The 20449-nt window shown below is 58.6% G+C and overlaps 1 protein-coding gene across 5 annotated transcripts in view; it reads left to right on the top strand.

Annotated features, from left to right (window-relative positions):
- Positions 1 to 6: 6 nt before the first annotated feature.
- Positions 7 to 20449, top strand: part of Adgrb1 (adhesion G protein-coupled receptor B1) — a 71038-nt gene continuing 50595 nt past the window's right edge. For all 5 annotated transcript variants that reach the window (XM_008851043.2, XM_008851044.2, XM_008851046.2 and 2 more), the window contains exons 1-2: positions 7 to 137; positions 11490 to 12501. In XM_008851043.2, coding sequence (XP_008849265.1) covers positions 11718 to 12501 — 784 coding nt within the window. In that variant the 5' untranslated portion in view covers positions 7 to 137; positions 11490 to 11717. The remainder of the gene's footprint in view (positions 138 to 11489; positions 12502 to 20449) is intronic.

Here is a 20449-nt window from a genome sequence, read left to right as displayed (position 1 = left end):
TCTCGGCGGGGCCGGGTGCGGGTCGGGAGCGGCGGCGGCTGGAGCCCCGGCTCGGCCGCTGGCGACACCGGGAGCCCCCGGGGCTTTGCAACTCGCCGGATCAAGTCCTCACCGGCGGGGCCGCCGCTGCAGGGAAGGTAAGGAAGGCTCCGGCGGGGGCTGGGGGCGCGGCGGGAGGGGGAGCCTGGCGCAGGGAGGGGGTCGGGGGAAGGATCGCCGCCCGGACTTCCCAACTTCTCGGTTTGGGGCCTCGCAGCTCCCTGGTTTGGGCTCGAACTCGGGAGTTTGAACAACCCCCTCCCCAGCCCCCTTCCTCCTCCAGCCGCGGCGACGGAATCTGGCAGGTCCCTGCGCGCCCGCATTGGGCAGGCTGAGGAGGGGGTGCCCTGGACGTGGGAGAGGCTTCTTGGTGGTGCTCACCTCCCCCTCATCGACCCCATACACTGCCCGGCGAGTCTGGCAGGCTGGGCCGGGAAAGGACCCCTTCTCCATCACAGGCACAGACCCGGGGGACGCTAGGGAAGGCGTTCCCGAGGTGCCCCGACACATAGACGCTGGCAGGGGTCTAAAGGAGCCCCGCCTGGCTCCCTACAACCAGCCCAAGGAGGCTTTCGAGACATAACCCAATGTGTCCCCCATTCGCTGATCATACCCAGAGCTCCTGACATACATTGTAGGGCCCGGCTAAAGGCCCGGGTAAATCCCCCCCCCCCCACGCACAAAGCCGGAGGCGGGCAGAGGAGCCCCCAGACTCCCTCTCACAGCCCTCACCTACAGACCCCGACAACGGCAGAGGAGCCCCCAGGAGGTTCATCCCCATATCCGGGAGAAGGGCTATCCTCGTGCCCCCACCATCACCACTGACACGCGCAAACGCCCTCGCTCGTTCCCTCCTGGTGTTCCTTTCTATTCGGTTGGACAAGCGGCGCTAATAAGCTGCCCTGAACTTTGGGTCGGCCCGCTGCCCTCTCCTCCTGAAGCAGCAAGGCTGGGCGCCGAGCACTCCCGGGTCGGTTTCTCGGGTGGGTGGGCAGAGGCCACGGGCCTCCACTGCCGCTGCGCTCTTACCAAGCTGCGTGCCACTGCCTCGAGGAAGCAGCCTGGCCCCCGCCCCCTCCTGGGAGACTGGGGGCTCGGGAGCCGGCCGGGAGCCCTCTCCCCCTAGTCCCCGAGGCCCTTTGGACAGGGTAGAGAGCACCTCTGGCCTCCGGATAGGAGAATCGCCGCGAAGCGAGGTGGCGCGAGGGCTGGTCGGAGGCTGCGGCTCTGAGCTCGGGTCCCTCCGCCTGGCCGCGGCTGCTCCTGCTTGGTCACTCCCAGGCACCCCAGAGGGCTGCACCAGCCTGGCATCCTAGGCTTAGGCCTGCTGGGCACCTTAGCTTTTCCACTTTTATTTTGGGTTTCCAAGTTTCTTGGAGCGCGCCGACCGGGGCTAGGACCGAACCAGCCCTATCCCACTCCTTCAGCGCCCTTTCCCTCTAAGGTCCCTGGTCCCTGGGGCTCAGATTCCTGGGCGGCAACTCCCTAGGAGTTAAAGGCATGAAGGCTTGTGGGTGGGGAGGGGGCGCGCACTCCCGCCCCAGAAGAGCCGCTTGGCGTGTGTGTTGAGGAGGGGGTTGAGAGGGGTTTGCGCGTCTCCTCCACCCTGAGAACCCAAGGAGACCCTCGGTGTCCTCCCCTGGAGTCACAAACACACGCCCCTTCCTAGTGAGAGCCACCGCAGGGGCCCAAACCTGCAGGGGAAGGCGTGGGGAGAGAGGAGAGAGAGGCTGGGGGCCTTTTTCATTATCTGACAGGCGGTACCTCGTATTTGGGGTTGGGAAAGCGAAGGGAACGTCTCCCAGAACCTCCAAGCCTCCATTTCCCCGCGATCCCCACAACAGTGGGAGCAGCCAGGGAGGTCGAGCAGGAAGTTGCCCCCCACCCCACCCCCGACCGCAGGAGGCCAGGAAACTCCGCGCCCAGACCGTCTGGGTGCTGTGGGGTCTGGTTTTGGGTACCCAAGCAAGGTCAAGCAGGCGAAGGCGGAGGCAAGAGCTCCTGGGACCGCCTCCGCCCGCGCATATTCCCAGCCTCGGAAGGGGGTGTGGGTAGCCCGCGGAGTCAGTCCCGCAAGCCAGCCGCCCGCGCCTGGTCCCGCGAGGCCGGCACAGCGCGCGCGATCCGGGATCCCCGAGCGCCGGCGCGGGGCCCGGCGCCCTCCCTCTCGTTTTGCTCGCTGGTGCTCGGCACTGCTTTCAGACTTGTTGCGCCAGGATCTGGGGACTGGAAAGCGGCGGGGTAGCTCCGGAGCCCGGGAGGCTAGGGTAGAGCCCCGAGGCCCAGGGATGCGCCAGGCCGGCGCGCGGCTGTGGACCGTGATGCGCTGGGAGCGCGAGCGGGTCGTTCTCTCCCTCGGATCCGAGAGAAGGACGCACGTCCCCGCCTCGGTCCAGAGCGGGGGCGGCAAGGAGGCGATTTCGTCTCCTTGGGCTTGGCGCCGCACTCCTCTGGACCTTGAGCCGCGGAGGGGACGCCGCCAAGTTGCTGAGCCCTCCAGGTCCCTTCCTTGGCTCATAGGCTCTTGGGCCTCGGTGGCTGCGACCGCGAAATGGGGATGCGCATTATGCTCCGGGAGCCGTTGCAGCCCCGGCTCCGCGCGCGCATCCTGGGATCCGACGTTCCGGGCCCGCAGCTTGCAGGGTCTGCGGTGTCCGGGCCCGCCGGCTTGGAGGCAGCTCTGCGCCTGAGGACACAGCGGTTAGGCCAGGGAGCAGCGAGCCCCAAGCAGGGCCCGGCGCGCCGCAGGGGCCTGGGCGGCTTCTAGGGGCGCCCTTGTCTCCTGGCCGCCCGCCTGGCCCAGATCTGCAGCCCACAGCGGGTCCCGGGACTCGCGGTCCGTTCCCCGGGTGCTCTGCGCGCTCCAGGCCCAGGCGACCGGCGCCGGGCTGCGGTGGTGGAGGGCGGGAGGGCCGGGCGCGCTGCTGCGGACGACCGGGAGAGGGCCCCGCGCTCCAGGCCCCATCTTGGGCAGCCCCCAGCCGCCGTCTCTCGTCCCTTGGCTCCTGCAGCCAGAGCCAGTGACGCATCTGGTGCTTCAGACTAAGCAGGCACCACCATGTCTTCCCCAGACTCGCCTGGCCTGGGTGTGCAGTACACAGGCGGGTTTGTGGGCACGTGTACATGTGTGTCACTGCATGCACGTGTGTGGGGGTCAGTCTACAGACTGTGAGCATGTGTGTGTGTGCAGGCATGCAACCTTCCACATAGATGTGGGTGGTATCACAAGACCTAGTCAAAGCATGTTTCACTGTCCACCATGGCAGGGCATGTGTATGTGTGCCCCCCTGCCTTGAGGGGGGGCTATGGCACTCCCCCAGGAAGTCTAGACCTGGGGAGTTCTGTTAACCCCCTCATGCCTGAAAACCACCCTCAGTACCCGGGGCAGTTGCACCATGGCACAGAGCTGTGATTTCGGGGTGCCCCATGCACATACCACACAGAGGAAGCAGTACCCTCCAAAGGTGGGGGTGCTGGCTACATATGTCTACCTCTCTGAAGTGCTGGGCTACTAGGAATATCCGGTAGAGGCCTAACAAGTGCCCAAGGGCTGCGGTAGCCCAGAGAGGTAGCTCCCCCAAAAGGAAGCAGAACTAAATTGGGGTCCACAGCAGGAGTAAGGGGTGACTAGACTGAGCGAGGGGTTGTGCAAAGGCCAGAAGGCATGTGAGTGCAGGTGGGGTGAGGGGCGAAACCTAAAGGCTTCCACCTGTGCTTTGGAAGCTGGGAGGCACCTGAAGGTCATAGACGGGATTGATGACTTGGTCTGATGGACATGCCAAAAGGGTGGTGAGCAGCCCTCGGGGCAGAGGGTCCCAAGGATTACGGATCAGGAGGCAAAATGCACGCACTGTTGTATGGCACTGCCACACCCCCAGCTACACCACACAGGTAGGGCTCATGCAAGTTTGTCATGCAGGAAGAAGAGTTCCCAGGCTAATGTGCCTCAAGGCGGCCCACATCCCAGTGTGTGGCATACACACATGCGCACATGCGCGCACACACACACACACACTCACGGCCAGGCGAATTTCCCACAGAGACACTGAGGCTTCACATGCCGCTGCCCACCACAGGCTCACGAGGACATGTGCCAGCCCAAGCACACCAATCCCTTAGCCCCCTTCATCTCATGACCACCCACCAGCACACCCCACCATTGCTCCACATTGTCACTCTTCAGCCCCCTCCACACCACGGTCCCAGTCCCCAACCTGTCTACTATTGATCTCCCTACTCTTGGAGGTCTGGAGGTCTACGCATTTGTGTTAGGTCAAGGGTGCTGAGGGGCCTCCCTCTACCTTGTCACACTGCCTGTAGCTGCTGGTGCCTCCCTGAAGAGGAACCTGCAGACAGCTGATCCCGAGCTGTCTTGTCCTTGTCAGAATACTAACATTCTGATCTAGTCAGGAGGATTCTAGGAAACTCTAGGGAACCCTAGGCAGGACTAGGCCATGAGAAGGGTCCAAGTAGAAAATCAAGGCCCTTGTTGCAGCTGCCAGCTATTTTTGAGAGTAATGATTCTAGGCGGGTGTTAAAGTGCCCCCAAGACACGGCCCTCCAGATTTCCAGGCTGTGTGGGGGCAGCCTGGGCCCTGGTGACTTACCTTGACAAGCTCAGATGTAGGGGTACTGAGGGAGGGGCACAAAGTCTCAGACCTACCTCTGACATCCATGTCCCCCTTCCCGGACCCCAGCACCCATACATACCAGTATGGAATCTCACCCTGCTTGTTGGCACAGTGATGTCTTACCATGCAGAGTGCGCAGTGTAGATGTCAAAGACCAGGCTTGATGGCATGGGCCTCTGGGAACTTGTGAACATTTAAGAACCTGAGTGGAAAAGAATGGGTTCAGTGCTGGGGAGATGGGTCCCCTAAGCCTGTTCCCTCTCTGATTTCCACGTGTTCCTGCCCCCACCACCAGCCCGAGACTCCGCCCCCCCATGCAGAGTCACCATGCTTGTGGGTCTTGAAGCATCCTCCTGTCACCACTGCATACAGGTCCCTATGGCCACAGCCTTGCTCCTACACACCACAGACGTGCACACCTGTGCTCTTTGCACACTCACATTGGCCACCATGTTCTGCATATCATGTTTACGCGTTTGCACTTACAATGCCTCAAGCACATTGCCATGTGCACACCACACTGTACACTCACACATGCACACTGCACACACAGCACTCTCACATGGGCACGTTCACACACTTGTAACCCACAGAGTAAACACACATTGCCCACATGTACCCTCATATATACTCATATATACCTCATGCCACTGGGCACACCCATCCTGGTCCATCAGTGGTTGACTCCCATCTTCAGGACACATCCTCTCTTCCTCAACCTTACTCTCTCTAACCCTCCCAGCTGCCCTTAGTGATGGCTAGGAGCCTGCTCTCCAGGCCATAACCTCCCCCCCAGGCCTCCATCTGAGCACTGGCTCAGGATGGCTGACCTCAATCCCTCTTGAGAAGGTGAGTCTTGCTGCAGTTTCTGAGGAGGACTGGCCATCCAGGAAACCTGCCAGTGGTCCCAGCTCAGGGATGGCCTCCCTCTCCTCCCCCTACCCAACACCTGAGCTCTGCTAGCAGGAACACTGACCGTCATTCATGGCCTCAGACAAGCCCTCGGGCCTCTTGGGCCTGAGCAGCAGGCAGAAGGCACAGTGCGGACACAGACCAGGATGGTGGGGGCATATGAAGTGTCTTCAGGGCCATGGTGATGGCTACTAGGCAGGGAGAGGTGCGGTGAAGCAGGGGTCAAGGTGCAATAAGCAGTCAGGTAGGATGAGGGATGACAGTCTCCTTGAGAGACCTTGGGCCATAGCTGGGCTTCCCTGTGGTGGAGGTGACAGTCATGCTGCACTCTCAGGGTGGTCTGCTCCAGGGCAGAGCATGCGGCAGCCTAGAGCAGACCCAGGACCAGGCAGGGCCTCCTTAGATACTGCCAGAGTGGCCCCATTTTCTGTCTAACCTTCTCTCCACCCAGCAACTCAACCTGGTTTCCAGCCAGGTTCCTCGAATGGCCCCTGTGCTCACAGAGGACAGTGACTCACTGGGGCTGGGCCTGGTAGGCCTGCTGAGTTGGGTGGCTCCCCAGCCTGTCTCAGTGTCCCCTGTGGGGCTGATGTTCTGATCTGTGAACCATCCCACCTCTCTGCTATGGGTGGAGTCTCAAGGGGCCTCACTGGCCCTGCAGACACCCCCTGCTTGGCTCCATGCCTCTGGGGAGGCTTGTAGTAGACTCTCCACACCCTCTGGCCCCATCCCTAAGGTGTTCACACAGGTTTTCCATGGCCCACATCAGAGGCCTCACCAGAGGTCTCACTAGGGCCCCACAGGCAGATGGCAGGGCCACCTTTGCAAATGGCAACTGAGGCCTGGAGGGCCCATGGGGGGCAGGCACTGTGAGCAGGGAGAACACCCACCCCCGTCCCCTGGGAAGTGCCCAGGGTGCCTACCCTTCCCCCAGCGCAGCCTCTTCTAGGACACAGGCGGGTACTGTTTGGAGGTGGCAGGACTACAGAGTGGCTTTTGTGGCTGGTGTCTGGGATGCCATTGGCCGCCTGGGGTGGGGAGGGGATGTGAGGCCCAGTCCTTTGGTTGATCTGTTAATGTAAGCTAGCCCAGGGCCTTGAAGAGGAGAGATGGACACACTGAGGCTGGAGAGGGGTCACTGACAGTAAACCACGGTCTCCCTGGAGTGTGGTGAAGAACTGAATCATGGGGACTGATAGGGGCTTGTGTAGACTTCGCACAGGAGTGGATACACTCCAGGACGGGGTGGAGCTCAATAGGAATCCCAGGTTTTCCGGGGTGTGGCCTGGAGCAGTCAGCTAGGTCCCACAGCATACTAATACCAATGACTTGAATCCAGGGTAGTGAGGGGTCATTCTACTCCTGCCTGAGGGTGGCGCTCAAGGAAGTGGCCCCCAGTGTCCCTTTCCCCTTGCCTGATCCCCACTCTTGGCTACACCTGGTGAGGCCTCTATGTCATCCATCAGTTGGGCCTCCCCACTGACACCGTGCTCCCACCTCACACCCCGAGGCTTCCTTGAGGGTCCTGGGAGGATGCTGTGCCCTATAGAGGCTAGCCAACCTTCTCTGTTGAGCAGTGGCTGCTTCCCAGACCCTAGGAAGAACTTGCTGGAAATGGAGCAATTTGACTTTGGAGAAGGTACTGGACGAAGCAGGGGCCTGCGGGGGATTTGGTGCTAATTGGTCACCATTCCAAACTGGTCACTGTTCCTGGGACCAGAGAGGGTAGAAGGCCATAGAAGCTGCCTAGAATTTCCCTGGCCTGGAGATGGGAACTCGAGGCTAGCTGGCAGAGGCCTGTGGATCGGGGACCAAAACAATCACTCCTTTACCTGGTGAGAGGGCTAGGACTGGCTGTATCAAGTTTAGAACACTTAGCTGGAGGAACTCCCAGCACCCAGGATAGGAGACCTGAACTTTCTCCAGCCAGTCTCAAGCCTGGAGGATCCAAAACTCTGTGGGCCAGGAATCACCTAGCCAGGGCTGCCTGGAACAGAACAGGCTATGGTTCCCTTCAGGGTCCCTGACTGATGCTTGGAACAGAACATCTTTGGGGCGGGAGCTGGGGCCAAGGGGAGGTTTCCAGGGCTGCTAAGCATCCTCCGGGGAAGTGCAGTGTGCAGCCTTGGGAGGCGTGGGGTTCAGGCAGCCTGGTCCAGCCCTGGAGGACACTAGGTATGCTCCCAAGGAACAGCCTATGCGTTAGCTATGGCAGATGGGTGGGACACTGACTGAGTAGGACAAAGGGTCTCTCTGTGTGCTACAGTGGATTCAGGACCACTCCTTGTGGAAGGGGCATTATGACTCAGCTCTCCTCTTCCTCTGGGCTCCTGACACCTGCTGCCCAGGTGGGAGCCTCCTTTCGTAGCATGACTCTGGCTCAGCTTCTCCCCACAGCCCAGTGTGTGTACCTCTGAGCCGGGGCTCTCCTGCACCGTGTATAAGCACACTGTGCATGCCATTGCCTGTGACCCCGTCCCTACTGGCGAGGGTCTCCTCCATCTCTCCTTGCCACCATGCCCCCTGCAGTCACAGAGGCCTCTAGTATCAGATGAGACTTGGACCACAGCTTACCCTCAGCACCCCACTTAGGCACTGCCCTCCAAGGTGTCAACCTTAGGTGCCTGAGCCCAACTCAGCCTCTGCCACCTAGCCTGGGGACACAGAGCCCCAGGAGGCAGTACCTCTGCTCAGCTCTGTACTAGGGGGCCTGTTTGGTCTGAGAAGGATGGAAAGGGCTTGTGGGAAGCGCCAGACAAGTACGTGTAGAGGCTTCTGCTGAAGGGCCACTGGGGGCGGAATGGGTGTGGCAGGGGCCCTGTGTGCTGATGCCGGGGTCTCTGCCCAGTCCTACCCTGTAACAGGACATAGCCAGGCCTTCTGTGGCCCTCTCTTGTGTTGGCTGTGATGCCGCTGGGCCAGCTGGGTCTTTTCCAGAGCTCAGGAGATGGCAAGCTCCAGTCTAAGATGTAAAGGATGGCAGGGCACCAGAAAACCCAGTCCTACCACCTCCCTCCCCTGGTGGCCCCGCACCCCCTACAAGAACTCCAGGGACCCTATCTGAGGACCATGGGTGGTTTATGGAAGGCCTTGAGGTTTCCTCGTTGCTGAGAGGACACTTGAGCTTCACCCACCTGCCCCTTCCCCTTTCCCCAACACTGGGACTTCCTGTGTCCTTAATGTCCAAGCTAGTTGTTCCCTTTCTGTCCTCTACCTCGGCTGGCTCCGGGTCAGGGCCCTTCTCCCTTCCTGCCTCCTCTGTGGCCACTCCTGTCCTTCACCCTGTGAGTGAGCCCTGGACTGTCTGGTGACCCTTCCAAGGGACAGTTCTGTGGGTATATTCCTGCCACTGGGTCCATGGCTACCTCCTGCCCCTGGGATGGACACTGAGGACCCATGTCCCTGGCCAGTGCTCAAGGAGTAGGTTGCCATCCCACAAGAATTAACCAGTGTCAGAAGGCAGGCCAGCAGGGACAGCTAGCACTCATGGGTCCTAGGGTGGTCATGGGTGACAGCCGGGCAGGGCTCCTCTGTGGACCTCAGTGGCCATTTGTGAACTGGGCCAGCAACAGGAGCCCTTAGAGTCACTGCTGTAGTGACAGGAGGCACAACACGCACCGGTTCCCTCCAAGAATGGAGATTAGCGTGCCTGTGTCTCTACCACAGACCACATGTACTGTGGACACCATTGAGTGCCCCACAGTGCCCCGCCAGGTTGGCAGCTCAGCATCCGCCTCAGGCCATGCCCATTTTCCAGATGGGATGCCAGAGGCCTGTGAGGCCTATGTGCCTGACCTCAGATTTGGTGATGGTGGCTAATACATCTGGGTCCCCCAGAACTAGGTCCCTCCTGTGAAGAGAGGGCCCAGGAGCCAGTGCTGGTATCAGGCTATGCCGGCCCCTCTGGTAAAAAGTGGTAGATTTGGGGGTGACTACAGCCAAGAGTCAGGCCTCTCAGGATTGCCTGGGCCTCCTGGGTGTCTGAATGGGAAAAGGCAGAATGCCTGGGGGGAGATGGGAGCAGCATGGCTGGGCCACAAGTTTCCTCTAGGCTTTGCCATTCCCTGGGCCTGGGGCTGGCCGCTGCTTCTCATGGGGCATCAGGGAGAGTCCACCCCTGGAGTGGGATCTGCCAAGGAGCTGGTGTCAGGAACACATACTGAGGGGCAGACGGTGGGGTCCTGGCCATAGCTTCTCTGGTTTCATGATGGGGAGGTGGCCAGGAAGACTCTGTGAGATCACACTCAAGGTCACCCCTAAAGAACACTATCTCAGGACTGACAGAGGTAGGAGACAGAGACATGAAGTGTGCCTCCAAGTGGGCCAGGAGGCACCAGGGTAAGATGGTAGTGATTGGGGGCTTGGACTTTTTAAAAACAGCATGTGGTGGTGCTGCTCTGTTGGGCCTCTCCACTCCCCTGGTCCAGAGCCTCAGCCACTTCCTCTCCCTGCCAGGCTACATCCTGTGCCCCTATGACTAAAATCCCCTGGGGGTCAGCTCTAATCCTCTTGCTGGGAGCACTTGGGGTCCCACCCATTCTTCAGAGGAGCAAACTGAGGCTCTGTGAAGACTGTCTAGTCTCAGGCATCCTGGCTTCTATCAACTCGGAACCTGTACCAGGCTGGAGCTGGACCTGGAGTCTGCTTCCTGTCTAGTAGGCAGTGCAGGAATGCCAGGAAGGGATACAGAGCTGTGAGCTGTGACTGACACTGGCCAGTTAGAGGAAGGCTGCAGGACCTGACAAGTCCCTGGAGGGCAGGCTGCACATGCAGCCACAGTGTCTGCACCCAGAGGCTGAGTGGGCAAGGGAGAAGGGTTCTGTCTGTGACCCTCTCCTCTCCTACTACCTCAGGTACTGAGGGACTGAATGGTCCTGGGCACAGTAGGGAAACTGAGTTCTTCAACAAGGCAGGTCTGAGATAGGCAGCACCCAGCATGTAGAGCCCAGACTTGCTCTTCAAGTCCTTGCCCTGAGGAGTCAGAGAGGGACCTCTCTTGCAACTGTGAGGTGTCCCCTGGGGGCATCAGTTTGTGGTAATACCAGGGTTCAGGCTCTGTTCTCTTACCTATTCCCTGTGACCTTGGGGAAGCCACATACTCTGTGCCCCAGCTTCATTGTGAAATATGGGGTAGCCGCAGGGCCTCACAGAGGTGGGGGTTATGTAGAGACAGGTGGGCGATGAGGAGGGCAATCCCCAACAGGACTGTGCCAGGCAAGAAGCAGCCGTGGATGCTGTCACAGCAGCAGCACCTCTGAAACCCCTCCCCTCCAGAGCCCTGTTGGCCCTCCTGCATGGACTCCAGGCCTGTGGAAAGTTGCAGAGTCTGTTGGGAACCTAGGGGAGTCCATAATGATCTCTCTCCACTCCTTTCCTGTCTACTTCCCTGCCTGTCAGGTGGGCAGATTCTTCCCAGAAGGAGGGAGGTGACTGAAGAAGGGAATGAAGACTGAGGAGAGGGTTTAGGGGAGCCAGGCCTCTACCTTTGGGGGCCAGCAGGTATGGGAGAGCCAGATCTCTACCCTTGGGGGTCCAGACGGTCTGAGGAAGCCAGGCCTCTACCTTTGGGGGCCAGAGGGTCTAGGGGAACCAGGCCTCTACTCTTGGAAGCCCAAAGGGTGGTGTGAGCCCATGGTTAACCAGGCATGGGAGAGAGACCCCAGAGGCCCAGCTGGCCCTCCCTGCTCAGGAAGAGAGAGAAAGAATCCCTGGAATGGACCCCTGGTGGGGACAGAGAGGCAGGTGGACAGAGCAGATGCCTGGGAGGACACTAGGGCCCCCCTATACTGCCCAAAGCCTCGGGCCTTTCTGGACTTGTTAATTACCTGCCTCCTCAAACCCTGAGCAGACTCAGAACCCCTGTCCCCAAGGGCTCATGCTGTCCCTCCCCTCTGCTTTCTCTTCCAGTTACAACAGGTGACTGCAGGCAAGCACAAGGGGCCTGGATTTTAGGAGACTTCACTGTCCCCTCCACCACCAGAAACCGTGCCCTGTCTCCACCTTGCCTTTGCCAAGCCCCTGCCTCCGGTTCCCTACCCCTGGAAGGCCCTGCCTGCTGCTGGACCCTGGCATGTCAAGGCCTGGCCCGCACTTGCCTGCCCAGCCCGCGGAACCCCAGCGGCCCCGCGAGCTAGGATGAGGGGCCAGGCTGCTGCCCCGGGCCCGGTCTGGATCCTCGCTCCGCTCCTGCTGCTGCTGCTGCTGCTGGGGCGCAGGGCACGTGCTGCCTCCGGGGCCGACCCGGGGCCCGGGGCTGAACCTTGCACCACATTGGTGCAGGGCAAGTTCTTTGGCTACTTCTCTGCAGCCGCTGTGTTCCCCGCCAACATCTCACGCTGTTCTTGGACCCTGCGCAACCCAGACCCTCGGCGCTACACACTCTACATGAAGGTGGCCAAGGCACCCGCACCCTGCAGTGGCCCTGGCCGTGTCCGCACCTACCAGTTCGACTCCTTCCTCGAGTCCACTCGCACCTACCTGGGCGTGGAGAGCTTCGACGAGGTGCTGCGGCTCTGTGACCCCTCGGCACCTCTTGCCTTCCTACAGGCCAGCAAACAGTTCCTACAGATGCAGCGCCAACAGCCACCCCAAGACGGTGACCTTGGCCACAGGGGTGGATCTCCCAGCGCTGGCGACGACTTCTCAGTGGAGTACTTGGTCGTCGGCAATCGTAACCCCAGCCGTGCTGCCTGCCAGATGCTGTGCCGCTGGCTGGATGCCTGCCTGGCTGGCAGCCACAGCTCACACCCCTGTGGCATCATGCAGACCCCCTGCGCCTGCCTGGGTGGTGATGCAGGAGAACCGGCGTCCAGCCCCTTGGTGCCCCGCGGGGACGTCTGCTTGAGGGACGGTGTGGCTGGTGGTCCTGAGAACTGTCTCACCAGCCTGACCCAGGACCGGGGTGGGCATGGGACAGCAGGTGAGTACCTGGCTGGGAGAAGACATGGGCAACTCTACAGGGGAGACAGTGAGGACATGGTGGAAGGTGCAGTCCCCAAGGCTGGGGGTCCGTCGGCAGCCCTTTGTCATCTGAGGCCCTGTGTAGAGTTCACGTTTACTGATGGTTCTCTGCTCCTAGGACAGGAAAGGGTGGTACATGAGTAAATGAGGGAAGGAAAGAGCAATAGCCCAGTTGCCTCAAGGGTGGCAGATTCCATCCCCACTAGCGGAGACCCTTCCTTTTCCTCAGCCAGGACCTATCCTGAGGCTGTGGTGGCTAGGGTCTGGAGCTGGGGGTCAGTGTTGCCCCAGGGAGCAGCATGGACATGATCAGAGTGAGCAAGCCAGGCTTGCAGGGATGGCGAGATTTCAGGGTTTGGTGTGGCATGCCTATAACAGCTGCCACTGGGATGTGGCATTGAGGACAGGGACAAAAGTGCCACCTGGCAGGAAGGAGAGAGTCACACGCTGTATGTAGCCACCTTGGGTGGTGCCAGGGTACCGAAAAGCCCTGCCACTGGGGGAGCTGTGATATTACCCCAGGCTAGAGAGGTTGTGTGGGCTGGGGACCTCGTCTGAGTTCTGGGAGGAATGAAGGATGGGTTCTCCATGGAAGGACAGCAGGGGCCAAGGCCTGAAGTGGATGGTTGGGGCTGACGGCCAGTCATGGGGCTGCAGACTCATCCTGCCCGTGACTGGAGGTGGGTCCTGCCTCCTGTGACGTGCAGGAAAGAAGAGGTAGGAGTGTCCAGGACTTGAACCTGAGACCTAGAAGCTTGACTGAGTGGAGATGTGGGGATCTGAATGGGAGAAAGCAGAGCTGCCCTGCCTGGTATAGGACCAAAGCGAGGCTGGACTGGGTACTTGAAGCCAGGAGGGCCAGAGAGGGAAGATGAAGCCCTTAGGGCATCATCCAGGGGACTTCCATCTCCAGGACTAGGAGGCCATGCAGGTTGGAGAGGAAGTCTGAGGTCCTGGAGCTCATTTCCAATCAAGGCCTTGTGACAGGCCCCAGGTCAGAACTTTGCCTTCAGGTTAAACTGAGACTGAGCTGGCCCTCTCCAAAGGCCACAGAGGGATTCCTTCACACATCACCACAGCAGGAAAGGGGGGCCTAAGATCAGCCTTTCTGCTGGGCAGGCTGGAGGTCACTGTGACCTTGACAAGGGCAGGTTTCATCGTGTAGGGGGGATGGGAGTGGGCCCATGGGGGACCCTGGAAGAATGAAGCAGAATGGCGTGCACATTGGAGGAGCGGAGAAATGGGGCCGTGGTGAGCTTAGGGATGGGAGGACAGGACCAGCTGTCACTGGCAGATCTGGCTGTGTACCCTGATCTGCCACTGCCCATCTACTTCCTATCACTTAACTGCCCTGGGCCGTCATCTGCAAAACGCTTCTAAGAGGTGCTCCGTCAACCTGGGTGTGATCTGTCTCAGTCTGCGCCCTTGATCACATCCCTTAGGCAGGAGCCTGTCTTTAGTGCCACCTAAGGCAGCCACCGGTCTGGGAGCTGCTGAATGCTACCAACAGCCTGGACCTCCAGGGCCGAGGTGATGGATGTCTGGGTGCCAAGCGGAGGTGACTGTGGGACTGAGAAAGTGTTGGGCTGCACTCTGTTCCTGAGGACCTACTATGTGGGGACCCCGCTGTAGAGCTGTGTGTAGCAGCCAGGCCTCTCTGTGGGGTGTTTATGTGACCTTGAGAACAGAAGAGCTTTGGTAACCCTTAGGGCAGAAGAGTGCCACACTGGACTGGAAACACCAAAGGAGGCTGGGGGTCCTGGCAGGTGGCTGATGTTGGCCTGGTCAGGGTACAGGGTGAGAGGGTGGGAGAAGAGGAGGGCCTATGGTACAGCTGATAGATGAAAGGATGTTGGACTGGAGGCTGGAGAGGTGAGCCTGCCCCCCAAGATCCCATCAGAAACGAGGGCATCCATGAGGGGCAGAGAAAGCAGGGCGGCAAGATGCAGCTGAAAGATCTTGTGGTCACAGTGGGATCTGAGGATGAGTGTGAGGCGGGTCCATAGTGCAGTGTCTTGTAAGCAGAGCTCTGGCCCCTGCTACACCAGGACAGGCCCAGGCTGGAGTAATGGCTTTGGAATCCCATCGTGGAGCTTTGGAGCTACCCTGGCTTAGGGACGTTCCTAGGCCAAGTCCTCAATTCTCAGCCCTGAAGGCCTTCTCTTTAAAAGAGAGTCAGGCACCATCTTTCCTAGATCTCTGTGAGGACAAAACATGCAGGAAACAGCTGAAGAAGCATCAGTGTCTTCCTGTATTACCACTCGAGGCCTGGGAGCAGAGGCAGACCAAGGCCGGACATGAGCAGAGAGGCTCGGGCAGTTTGGGGTATGTGTAAGGATTCTGAGAAAGAATGCTGGCAGGTAGCACCCAGAGGCAGGTGGGAGGTGTGTGTGTGCATGCATATGGATGCATGAGAATGCGTACATGTGTTATACTTGTATGTACATGTTCGGTGTGCTGTGTTTGTATGCTCACACACCTTGTAGTATGTATGTATTTGTGCATGTAAGTATGGTGGATGCAACCATGTATGTATACATGTGTGGAGCATATTGTACATGTATATGTTCATTCGTCTATGTGTGCAAACCTGGTAGATGTGCTGTACACTGTGTACAGTTCATTGTGCATGTATGTGCGCATACTCGTGTATGCATGCATCAGTATTGTGTGAGCCAATGTGTGTGTGTGCATAAGTTCATGGTACATTGTGTATGCACATGTATGCACATGTGTATGCACATGTATGTCAAATTATGTGTGTACATGTGTGAGCACATGGGTGTGTGTAGCATATTGTGCCTAATGTACATCTGTGACTGTGTGTGTTCATGTATGCATGGGAATGCACGTGAGCATGGGAGTGTGTGTGTGTGTGTGTGTGTGTGTGTGTGTGTGTACAGAGAGTGCTGTGTGGTTTTGAGAGGGGGGGGGGGTGGGAAGCGAAAGGCTGCGGACTGTGTGTGTTCATGTATGCATGGGAATGCACGTGAGCATGGGAGTGTGTGTGTGTGTGTGTGTGTGTGTGTGTGTGTGTCCAGAGTGAACTGTGTGGTTTTGACAGTGGTGGAAGGTTGGAATGGCAAGACTGCTGGTCTGCAGGAAGATAGGTTAGAGCTCACAGACCAGACCCTGGCATATGATTTTGGGTGGACTAGGGTTGGGCCAACCGCCTCTGACTGGGCGCCTGTGCCCTGCATCCCGAAGGCTCTGCTGCTTCCTAGCCGTGGGAGGGGAAGGAGCTCGGTAGCAACAGCAGTGGTCTGGCGCTGAGTGCCGACTTGGTTCTGGAAGCACCACATATGGATGAGTTCCCTCATCACATTGTCATGAGGCAGGCCCTACAGTGACTGTCCCTGCCTGGCTCACACCTTGGCAAGGGCCACACCCACCCTGGGCTGCCCTCCCCAGGCCTCCTTGCAGGCCCTGCTCCTTGGAACCCTGCTCATGCTTCCCGGCCCAGTGAGGCACTTTGTCTCCCTCTGTCTTCCTTGATAAGTATCACCGTCAAATATGCTACATAACTCCCCCAGTGGGCCCGTCCTCACCGTCTGTGTCTGCGCTCAGGTGTGAGCACGGCAGATGAGGCAAATGAAATCAGGCCCAGAGATGTTAAGGCAGCGGTCAGGGTCACAGAGCTTGTAAGGGATGGGCTACCGACAGAGAGGCTGGTGAGCATTTCGGCTGAGGACCCAGGAGTGGGGCAAGCCTTCAACCAGGAAGCTGTGCCAGGATAAGTGGCTGATGCACAGCTCTTGCCTGCTGAGCCCAGTACCCAGGGCCTCTGCCTTTACTGTCTGCTGGGAGCAGGCAGGCTTGGGCACCCATCTCCTTGCAAGGTGAACAGTGTGGGGTGGAGCTGGGGAGCCAGCAGGCTGCTCCATGAGTATGCGGCCCATTTTCGGCCCTGCCCCCACCGGGCCTGTCCAAATGCCACATGGCCTTGTTACGCGTTGGAGTCCGCGAGCGTTCCTCAGGCTAGAGCAACTGTCCCTCCTGCCTGGCTCTCTGAGACTGCCAGGCCCTGGCTCCCACCCTGATCTTGCACCATCTCCAGCTCCCTGTCTCTCTGTCTCCTCCTCCATCTCTCTGTCTCAGCCTCTGGTGAGAGGGACCATTTCTCTCAAGGTTGCTTTAAATATTCATGTTTTAATTAAAGAATTTTATTGCAGAAGCGACATGAAAAAGTACTATCCTAGGGGTGGGGGCTTGTGAGTCCTCATGAGTGCGTCCCCAAGAGACTGTGTCCCTGTGAATATGTGACCCCATGAGTGTGTATGTCTCTCTGTGTGTCCCCGTGTGTGTATGTCCTGTGAGCATGTGTCCCTGTGTATGTGCGAGTCCCTGTGTGTCCCTGTGTGTGTATCCTTGTATGTATATCCTAATGAGTGTCTGTTCCTGTGAGTTGTCCCACTATGTATGTGTGTATCCCTGTGTATGTGTGTACCCTGTGTGTGTGTGTTCCTGTGTGAGTGGATCCCTGTGAGTATGTGTCTCTGTGTGTGTTCCTGTGTGTGTCCTTGTGTATATGTCCCTGTGTATATATCCCTGTGAGTGTGCCCCTATGTATGTGTGTGTGTCCCTGTGTGACTGTGTCCCTGTGTGAATGTGTGTCCCCCTGTGTCTCTATGTGTGTGTGCCTGTATGTACGTGTGTCCCCCTGTATATGTCCATATGTGAGTGTGTCTCCTTATGTGTGTTCATGTGTGTATGTGGTGGTCCTGGGTATGTCTGTGTGTGCACATGCCTGAGGGGGAAAGCTAGTTTGGACTTGTGTGTCAGGTGCATGCACGTACCACTCTGATCTGGGGGTCCTGGAGGGTGTGGGGCTCTTGACTAGCCCACAGACTGAAGCTGGGCCCCCTTTCCTGTCTGTACCCTTGGTTCTACCTGGCCAGTGACCTCCCAGTCTCTCTGAGGCTCAGCCCTTCAAGACGCCCAGCAGATCCTTGGAGAGCAGTATGAAGAGGTAGGAAAGGCTAGGCCTGAAGAGGATGATGGGGTGCTACCGTAGCATTCTGGGGGTGATGGAGAGAAGGTGAGACTGCAGAGGGAGACATCAGAGCTCACTGCAAAGATACCGGTGTCACCTTGGAAGGTTGTGTGTACATACTTTTTTGCAATTTAGAAAAACCTGGAAAATAAGGCTTCAGTGCCCATTACAGACAGCACTCTTTCTAGAAGGAAAGAGCAGGACAGGCCCTGTGGAGATGCTGAGAGTGTGGGTGCTGTCATCCACAGGGAAGTTCCCATGTGCCCTGGCACTTACTGTGTCACCTGCCTCAACTCAGAGCCAGAGCTGTGCCATTGTGGCCTGAACTTGGGTCCCACTTCCTACCATGATAGGAGGATTGGCAGCCTCTAACACCCCATCTGATAATTAAGGAGGACAGGAAAGCTACTTGACTGGGGTCCCCAGGCGGAACTTTTGGGGCTATAAACAGGACACCTCATCAGGACAGGGAGCACCTTCCAGGCCCAGAGGAACAAGAATTCCCTGCAGATGTAGCTGTCATGCTCTCTGCATGCCCTGGTTTCCCCTCTGCAAACAGGATGGGACAGTGGGATGGTACCCGCTCATAGGTCCGCTTGACCACTCACCCCATCCTGCTGTTGAGATCAGAGTCTCAGCACTCCATGATTTCCCCCACGCTGGGTCACAGGGGAGGCAGGGGTCCTGGTAGCAGCCTGGGCAAGGACCCTCTACCATCAATGCCTAGAATGCTAAGTGGGAATACTAAATAAGCTGACCAGCAGCCCAGGTGCTGCCCAACCTGCTGGCCTCGGGGGCCCTCTGCTGGGAGAGGATGGAAGTGCCCAGATCCCCTCCTCCAAAGGGGATCCCAGAAACTGGGGAGACTGGCTGGAGGAGGGACTCCTTCCTTCCCCCATCCCAGCTCCCTTGGGGCACAGGGTCTGGGAAGCCCACCATTCCCAGACTGATGCAGCAGGGGTAGAAAGGGCGCCGGAGCGCTCTCACCGCACACCCTCTCTCCTGGGTGGCCGGCCTGCCTGGCCGATAATTGGCTCTATTCATGCCTGTAATGAGATGGAAATGAGCCTGCCAGACAGAGGGAGCATTGAGGGGAAGAATGCGGCTTCTTTCCGGGCCTGGAAGGGCAGCCCGCCCCTTAGCCTGCCTGCTCCTCCGATGCCCCCTTGTGCCCACCCAGCCCTGACGCACCTCCGTGTCCCCCTGTGCCCTTCACTTTGGCCCTGGGACTTCTCTCTTTGTGACTCTTTCTCTGGCATGGATACTTTCAATCTCAGCAAACATTTATTGTGTCAGCTGTGTGTGAGGACACACACATTAAGAATGAAAATGATAATAAAAACAGCAGTTACCATTTTCTGAGTATTCATTAGTGGAAGGAGTCTGGCCAAGGTTGGGGATCAGCCTGTGACTGAAATCAGGGCTCAGTGTGTAATGGGGATCAGGGATCCTAGGCCTAGGACCAGAGGTCTGTCTATGATAAAGATCAGGGATCAGCGTGACCAGGTCCAGAAACTGGCTTGTGATCAGGGTGAGGAATCAGTGTGGGACCTGGGTCAGGGCTTAGTATAGGACCTGGGAGGAATCGGGACAGGACTTGGATCAGAGTTCAGTGTGACCAGAGTCAGGGCTAGGTCGGAGGGGAGGGTGTCCACCCTCAGAATCAGTGCCCTGTCCCCAGGTTTTGATATGCCCCTCCTCTTTTCTCCCCTCCCCCTCCCACATCCTCACCACCTGGGTCACCTAGGTAACCAGCCCCAAAATAGTGGGTGTTTTGGCAGCTGAGGCCTAACCTGGGTCTATCCTGAAAGGCTGTGTGCTGCAGCAGTTGCCATGGGAACTGAGTGGCATCCTCCGATTAGCCGGGCTTGGACACCCTCTCTGCCACCCACTGCCAGTTTTCACATCACTTAGGCTTCCTTGTGGGGGCTGGGCTGGGGAAGTGAGGGGGTGCAGACATGATGCAGCACCCTGACCCCACGCAGGGTCTGCCTCAAGGATTCTGACCCCGGCTGCTCCTTTGTCGGGACTCACGGGATGGGATGGCTGCGGCAGGTGAGACTCCGGAGACTTAGAAGCTGAAGTGTGTTTGGTCTGGCAGGTGGCCTTCCTGGGGCTAGGGGTGGAGATCTGGAACCCGATCTGGTTCAAGATCTGGAATCTGACCTGGTTGAGTGCGGCTCCTGCCTGTCTTGAGTTGAGGCATGTGACTGGCTGCCACCTGGGCCTGTTCTATGGACAGCTGCTGTCCTGTCCTACCCATGGCACACGTGAGGCTGTGCTGCAGACTGCCTGCCCTCTGCCCTCAGCTCTGTCTGGTCGGGGGGGGGGTCAATGTGTTTACCTTTTGTGTCCTTGCTGTGCCCTTGCCCCCACCCCTGAGGCCCTCCTGTGATTTGCAGGTGAAGTTGATACGTAGCATCCTCCATGTTTTTAGGTGTTTCTGAGAACTTGAAACCCTGACTCCCCAGCACCGCACCTCAGCAAAGCCAGGGCTCCTGGGATCTGTAATAGCATAGGGGCATGAAAGATGCCACTCTGCCCACCCTGGGAAGATGAGCCTCACATGAGAGGGCCAGGTGTTCCCTAGCCTCCTGATGCCCCCTGCTGGTCCAGCTGAGCAGAGGCGAGGGAAGATGGGTAGGCTCTGACTGTGGACCTTGCGAAGCCCTTGTTACTCTTGCTGGTTTAGGGTCTGGGAGTTGGCTCTCCTGGAGCAGATGATGAGAAGATGGTCCATGGTGCCACTGGGTGGGACTGCTCCTACTTTAGGACCTTTGTCTCAGTTCTATCCTCAGGAGGTGGGGCTTCCCCCCAACCACTGCTGGCTGTGGCCAGACTAGATTGGCCCTGAGGTTCCTGGGCACCTTTATCCCAGCCTCCCTCAGCAGGTAGGCAGCAACTCTGCAGTCTA

Source organism: Nannospalax galili, unplaced genomic scaffold (genome assembly GCF_000622305.1).
Source record: "Nannospalax galili isolate Female #2095 unplaced genomic scaffold, S.galili_v1.0 scaffold525, whole genome shotgun sequence".
Classification (NCBI taxonomy): Eukaryota; Metazoa; Chordata; class Mammalia; order Rodentia; family Spalacidae; genus Nannospalax; species Nannospalax galili.
This window is presented reverse-complemented; position numbering and strand designations above follow the sequence as displayed.